At 31.6% G+C, this 8,339-nt stretch overlaps 1 protein-coding gene across 1 annotated transcript in view; it reads left to right on the top strand.

Moving 5' to 3' along the window:
* LOC111630082 overlaps positions 1 to 8,071 on the top strand; it is a 46,501-nt gene extending 38,430 nt beyond the window's left edge. The window contains exon 4 of the mRNA XM_023374106.1: positions 5,057 to 8,071. Coding sequence (XP_023229874.1) covers positions 5,057 to 6,411 — 1,355 coding nt within the window. The 3' untranslated portion in view covers positions 6,412 to 8,071. The remainder of the gene's footprint in view (positions 1 to 5,056) is intronic.
* The last annotated feature ends 268 nt before the right edge of the window (positions 8,072 to 8,339 follow it).

An 8,339-nucleotide genomic window follows, 5' to 3' on the forward strand; every position in this document is an offset into this window, starting at 1 on the left:
GGTTTTTTTTTTTACTCTTTCTGCCCTGTGGGCACTAAGAGGGCCTCTTAAAGCAGACCCATTATGGGTTCAGCCAGGCCCACAATGAGGTGACCGGGTGGTGAGGGATGGGGCTAGATGTGTCCGAATGGACCACTCTGAAAAATTCCTGGGGATTTTTCAACCCGTTTGGATTCGAACACGGGTTCCCAGAGTGGTAGGCTGCCACCTCGACTGCTCAGCCATCCGGCTTCTCTAGTCTGGTCTAGTACTCCGATAGTGCTACTTGTTCAAAGATGGGGGTGTATAATTGAATTAAGTTGTATACTGAGCAAAATTTGTTTTGTCCAAACAGGACGTACTCCGAATTGGACGTATTCTAAAGCAGACGTATACCGAGGTACCATTGTATATATTTTTTTCTGGTACAAAAATTTTTTTTTGAATGTGATTATATTTACAAAACTTCTTATGTTTAGTGTTATATTTCCACTGGTATGATTAACTTTTATTTTTTTTAAAAACATCTGAAATAACTTAAATAAAACTTAAGGTTTTACAACCTGACAAATTCATTTATTAAACTTACACATCTGCTTTGATTTTCTTAAGTCTTATGAGAACATTGGGAAGTCACATCAATTATAACAAGTAAAGAAGTTCATAATGAACTTCTTTACTTGTTATAATTGTGACAATAACTGAATGATTCTGGATTATTGTGACAACTCATGTTGCTACACGAGTAATTGAAGAGTAGACAAGAAGAGAACTTTCTATGTATTATACTTGACATCTGTTACTAATATAATACAATGTGTGGATAATAAGTTGAAATATATTTATTGCATAGCATATAAATGTTATAATTACAAAATACTAATTTTTCTTTGTTAAAAATCAAATGATATGTTGCAAGTTTGAATCTTTAAAATTTTTCCTAATCTGCAATACAATACATAAGGAACATGGAAAACTTTAAGCTGGTTTTCTCACAAATGTTACAGTCTGTCTATGGAAAAATAAACTTAGGTATTAATATCTTATATAATAGTTGTAGTTTCTATCAGGGATTTCAAGAAGCTTGAATGTATGTGTTTTCCTGTTATTATTGGCAACCATATCTGTGGTGAACCACATCAATATTAAAAAAAAATAGTAATATAATCTTAATGCAAGGAAACTTTCATGTTAACATGTTTTCTACCTATATGCCTTTTTGTATTGTGCTATCACTTGTTGGTCAAAAAGAAATCAAATTTTTTATTCATGCATCATCTTTCCCATGATTTTATTAAGACATTTACAAAGTCCTGCTGCAGTTCATCCAGCAGATTGCCCTCCACAATATTTCAAGTATTGTCAGTTTAATTATACTCATCATTACAACTTTTAAATTTAATAAACACAAAGTTTTTATAACTATCAGTTGTAAATAGCTGTTACTTGTATCATGATATGTATATTTTCTCCTGATAGATGAGTATTTTTCACAGCCAGTTTCTTCATAGCAATTGATCAGATGGACAATGCATGTAAATATACCAGAAATATCTAGCACAAACTATAATTACTAAAAATAGTGAAAAAAACGAATGTTTTCAACAATTTTTGAATTGTTATCTTCTGGTTAAATGCAGTAAAACATCAGTGTGAATATTTGAACATCAAAATTCAACCAGATGGACAGTGGTTATGAAGAAACTGGCAAATTATTTTTGCAGATGAATAATTATAAGATCATGTAAAATTTCAAATGCTGAATTTTCTACAAATGATTAATTGCATATTAATTTGATTTTGAATATTTTATTGAGACAAAAAATATGATGATAAAGTTTTATCATAAAAAAAGTCTTTTGAGAAAATTTTACATACAAAAAATAATTATATGTTCTTACATTGCTTACAAAAATTTATTCAAATACAATAGACTCTCAATCATTCAAAATGGAAAGCACAGAAAAATTTTTGAGTTGCAGAGGTATTTGAATGAGAATGTATTGGGTTGTTTGGAAAGTAATTTCGTTTTTTTAACCACTAGACGGATTAGTCATATTTTTCCCACCATTTTCATTCTAAACCGTATTATCATTATATATTTTGACAGCTAGCATTTTAAGGCTTATTTGTAAAAAATTTTGATTTTGTGCAATTGTTTATTTTTTGTGTCCCATCAAATATGGAAGATCAAAAGCAGCATTTTTGGCATATTTTGCTCTTTTATTACCAAAAAGGTAAGAATGCTGTTAAAGCGAGAAAAAAATTGTGAGACGTATATGGAGATGATGTGTTGAGAGAAAGACAGTGCCAAAATTGGTTTACAAAATTTCGTTTTGGCAATTTCAACATTGAAGATGCACCATGTTCTGGATGGCCAATTGAAACCAATGAAAACAAAATAAAGGTACTGATTGAAGCAAACTGCCGGATAACAACACGTGAAATCACTAAGAGATTAAATTTGTCAAATTGAACCATTTGTGATTACTTGAAACAAATTGGTTTCATTTCAAAGCTCAATATATGGATTCCACATGGTCTTAAAGAGAGATGCTCTCTTTGGTGGGATTTTAAGAAAATTTTTTTTTTGGAGCTTTTACCAGACAATTGAACAATTGATTCAAAAGTATACTGCCATCGAGTAAACAAATTGAGTAATATCATCAAACAGAAAAGGTGGCCAGAATTGATCAACAAAACAGGTGTAGTGTTTTACCACGATAATGTCAAATTTCACACAAGTTTGGTAACTCGTCAGAAACTGTTATAACTTAGATAGGATGTGCTATTGCGCCAACCATATTTGCCAGATCGAGCACACTCAGACTATTACTTGTTCCAGTGTATACAAATTTTTTTTAACTGTAAGATATTTACTTGAAATGACAATGTCAAAAATCGCTTGAATCAGTTTTTTGTAAGCAACGATCAAAACTTATGAATGTGAAATCATGCTACTACAGAAACGATGACAACAGGTATTTGACCAGAATGGTCAATATATAATTCAATAAAATATTTATTTATTATAAAAATATTGTGTTTTTTTCCACGGAAAAAACTGAAATTACTTTCCGTACAACCCAACAAATATTACAATATTAACAGTGTAGTTAGGCTTAAATACATTATACTTCATTATTTTTTAAGTACTTCCTAGCATCTGGATACTCATATTTATGCTTTTTTTCCCTTATTCTGCCTGATCCTGTTTTTGATTGAAGCTTTTCAAAATCCTCTCCCATGGAGGGTACTCAGTAGAATGTCAAAAATGTTTATTTGTAATTTCTGATATTATTTTTTTGTTTCTTCCATGGTCTTTATGAGAAATATTTTCTGTTAGTGATAAAATCTTTAGTTTTCTTTGATTTCTGTTCTATTTACTTTAGGAATGAAACCAGTGTACTGATTAATCAGTCACTATCAGTGGTGAAAATGTCAACATGCAATTCAAACTTTACAGTAAAATTTATGTAGTTTAGTTCCAAATAAGGAGATACATAAAGACAAACTCATAACTTTGAATGGCCAATAATGTAGGAAGTTATCAAATCATATATGTGTTTGTTACACTTTCAAATTAAAAAAAATTTAGAAAATAGTTTTAAAGCAGTAAGATTTGATTGGCCAATTTGAGTTGAAGAGTAAGATTTTTACTTTAGGTGTAAAATGCTAAATTTTTGAATTTTATGTTGTGCACAGGTATATTCTATTTAACAGTCTTCAACTTTGTGATATCATTCAGCTCTTGAAAGTTAAAATGACAGTCCATTCAATGAGGAGTATATTCAACTTTTTGGATTTTTTTTGTCTGGTGACTAGTGATGCTCATGCACAGTTGATCATCAATCCATGGTTTTCATCAGTAGTAGTCAAAAAGTGAACAATCATGTGACATAAAAACCAGTTTGTCTACATGCTGAAGCAACCACATCAACTTTCTTACATCAAGCTTAATGGGGGTTAAGTTGAAACAAAAATAAAATTCAAGTTAAGGAAGTTTTACTTATTGAGAGTCTACTGTATTAAATTAACAGGTTAATTAACTATAACCTCAAATATAAATCCAATAAAATATTAATCAAGTTATCTGAAACCTTTATATCCTTGGGTTATTCTCAGATTAGATTTATAGAATTCAGTTAGTTTTGTAATTTATTGAATTATACAAATTAAAAATAACTCTTACTTTAAACCTCATAACAGGAGTGAATGTATAATACTTCCGCAAACGTTTTTGACGCCCCTTCTGGGCTCTTCCTCAGGCTTTTTTTGATAAATACTAAGCTGGACGTTGAAAATCGAACATTTTCTTTTGATTTGTTTACCCTTTGAATCATCGCATGTGGTTGGAAGCTATGGAGATATTTAGAGCAGGATACAAAACAACATGCATTAGTTTTAAAGAAGAGATAGCCCTTTCAACAGCATGGCAGTTCCTGCTGGATGATGTCTTTTAAAAGTTCACATCAAAAGCACGGCATTGCACATGCGCTGTACGCAAAACATCGCTCTGTTTTTTCTCTTTTTCGTTTTAAATTTGGCTCGAAGGTTTCCATGTGCGATGATTCGAAGGGTAAATGAATCAAAAGAAAATGTTCGATTTTCAACGTCCAGCTTAGTATTTATCAAAAAAAGCCTGAGGAAGAGCCCAGAAGGGGTGTCAAAAACGTTTGCGGAAGTATTATACATTCACTCCGGTTACGAGGTTTAAAGTAAGAGTTATTTTTAGTACGTTCCGGTGTGTGGAGAAGAATAATTATACAAATTAAGTCATTTGATTTAAAATACAGTATTAAAATAACAGTATTAAATACATATAATTGTCCATTAAAATGGTATAGAATATAAATTGTAAATACTTGAATTAATCTACAGATATTTTTGTGATTTATTTCTTCCTGATAAAAGAAAAATTTTAAATACATGCTGATTTGAAAAATCTGTAGAAGTAAGATCCTTAACATTATTTAATATGATTTATAAAAATATTTACTATAAAAATGATAATATTAGTCATGCTTGTTTTAAAGCATATATATTTTTAATAAAATAATTGTTATATTCATTCTAGATGACAATGTTGTTAACAGTGAAGCTGAACCAGAAACTGAATTGGTACAAGTGGCTACAGAACAGATGATCTATACTTCCACTCACTATCCATTTGTTGCAAATGTTTCTCATCCTGGAATGATGGCTATCAATCCTGCTTTTGTAACTCCTCCAGCAATCAGTGTCACTAATGTAAATCACTTTGCCAATCCGCAGCCATACTTCTTACCCCGCACAGCTATTCCATATCTTCGAGCATATGCCCAAGTTGGAGTACCTCTCATTACTTTACCACAGCAGGGTGCACAGGATGTTACTGTTATTCCTCAACCACCCTATCATACACTTACTCCTGTACCTAATCCTGTAGTTAAAGTTGAACCTGAAGCCATTAGTGAAGGAAGGCAAAAGATACGTAATCACAATGATAAACAATACGTTCGTCGTGGTCGGAAGAAGCTACTTGCCAATAATAGTTACTCCACAGAAGTCTCCAATGCCATTGACCCTTATCATCAAGGGACAATAATGGCCGAGACGACCACCATACACAGTGACACTGGTGGAGAACATCTTCCTCCATCCATGACCCATACACCTCTTGTGCCTTTTTCAGCATTTGCTGTAACTGGTGGAGCATTACATATAGCTGCACCAACGCCAGGATATCATCCAGGCATAACTCCTTTGCCCTATTCTCATCTTCCCAGTCCTCAAACTCCCTCAACCCCTGTATTCTATGTTCCTGTTTACAATCCACCATATGGATATATCCAACAGCCTACCTCTGGTCAACCTGTACTCACTACTATTCCTGCTGGCATGCCTTGTACGCCTAACGGATGTGGTACCATGACTGGGGAATCACTTGATGCTTGTTCGGATGCACAAAATGATGTTATACAGACTGCTAATCAAAAAAATGTTAGTATCAGGGAATTGAATGATAATGGGGATGAACATAAAAAGAAATCATCAGTGAGTGAAGATGGTAAAATGGATGCAAATATACCATCAGAAGAGGGTACTTCACCTGTGTATAGTGAACAGACTGGTGTAGGACAAGATACCCCTACTGATCGTCTAACAAATGACATTTCTAGGTTAAATTTAAATGAAAATGATATGAAAGGAAATCTTTCATTACAAGAAAATGGTGGTTCTCTAACATCGGATATATCTCATCGATCATGGGCTGACTTGTTTAGAAATGAAGAAGAGATGATGGATGCCATCAATGGCATGGATCACCCGTCCGAAACTTCAACTGGTGAAATAATTAACTGTGAAACTAGCAGAATAAATAAAATAAAAAATTCAAATTCTCTACCACATGAAGATGAACTAGCTAATAGTGAGAAAGAGACTGATTAATACAGGTTAACAATATAAAGTGTGATGTCACGCATATTTGTTATCGCTGCATGTGCACTAGTTTTGGTCCAGTGTTTATCTTAATGTACACAAATTGTTCACGCCTTTTATTGATTACTCAAAGAATGTTTTAAAGGTTTTGCAAATTATCGTTTATCACAACAACTGGAAAATACCATTTTGTGTTCCAGATTAAAACAGGGAAGTTACATTAAATATTTGTAGAAGTATTAAAACATTTTGAATAATTATTGTAATACTAATAATATCAATTAAGAATTTTTATCTAAAATGTGTATATAGTACAATACGAGAATAGTTATTGAAATATAGCTATAAATTACTACTACTGTCAAATTTGATAACAAAACTTTGCCTAATACAGACAAGTTACGTATTGCTGCTAACTAACATATTTGGTTTCGTAATATCTACATTATGAAACTGCAAATTGGTCAAAGTCAGAAAAATTTGTGCCGTTTCAGTGTATTTGTGAAACAATGTACACTAGTCAATGTTCCAATAGTGTAAAAAATATATATATTAATAATAATAATTTCTATGGGTTTTCTTATTTTAAATCTGGTTTTTGTCTGTAATACGACTAAATTTTGTGCTAATAAACGAAGCTTTCTTTACAGAAAGCGACTAGAAAACTCCTCGAGAAATAATTAGTGACATGTAACTCATTAATGCCGGTCGTGCGAACTAAGCGGAGCAAGTTAATCATGATAAATAGAACAGTTCTGGAATTCATCATCTAAATTTGTCTTAACTATTGCCACCCTCTACTGTATATATATATATATATATATATATTATACATACATACATATATATATATATATTAGCAGATTGGAGAGTTTGAATGCCCGTTAGTCTTTCATTATGATATGAAACAGCTATGTAAATAAAGTGGAACATCGTCACCGTACTTCCATGTTTTTGTTTTTTTCTTGATTTTGAACATTGCACAATTTATTTGTGCCATTGACAGTGCTAGGAAAAAGTAGAATTTCTAGAGAATTTATATTAAGACAAATTGACAAATTAGTTAAATTTTGTTATCGAGATAAAAAAAAATATTCATATATCTGTTCATGTTAATAAGAATGAGGGAGTAGTATTTGCAGTCTACGTCAATTTTATTGTATTAGCTGATTTAAACTATTGAATGAAATTTTTGTATACTGGAGGAATCTTGTACGATTGTCGGGTGTCTTTTCCAGAAATGGATTCATGTTTTCGTGTCGAAAAATTGTAATCATAAGACTGTTAGATATTGTACAGAATTGTGGAACAGGTGGTTTTTTCCCCCTTTGGTTAAGCGAAAATCATCATCGCACCGAAGCATTATAGAAATATAATTTTTATGTAAAGGAGAAACAAAATTTGGTCTTTACAAATTAGGACGTAGGTAATAGTTTATTTTCAGTCTGTGTTTCATCTAGCATACTGTGTTTTTTTCTAAATTTTCATAACAAGGACGCCTGCCTAAGTTGATTTTTAAATTAGATTTCTTTCAAATGTTAGATGTTCCTTGAAAATCTGCTCACGCTTTTTTAAATTTATATTATTATATATATAATGTGTCTACGAACATCTACAATGTTCGAATATAGCAAATTGAGAACTAAATAAAATAAAACGGATCACCGTTTCTACTCTTGTTGTTTCATTTTATCTTGTCAATAAGTTCATCTTTTCCATTAATTTTTACTGAATGAATACACGAATACGTTAACATTTAATCCATTGAAAATTGGTAAAAAAATAAAAATTTTCTTTTAATGGTGACCATTTGTGTATCGAATACACAGGAATCTACCATGAGAGATCCAATTGGATAAGAGTTTTTATTTTTAAAACGCCGAAAATCGGAAATGGTTGAAATCTTCGGTAAAGAATTATTGAAAGTAGCGCGCTTA

This window comes from Centruroides sculpturatus, unplaced genomic scaffold (genome assembly GCF_000671375.1).
Source record: "Centruroides sculpturatus isolate CEXI.00-Female unplaced genomic scaffold, Cexi_2.0 scaffold599, whole genome shotgun sequence".
NCBI lineage: Eukaryota > Metazoa > Arthropoda > Arachnida > Scorpiones > Buthidae > Centruroides > Centruroides sculpturatus.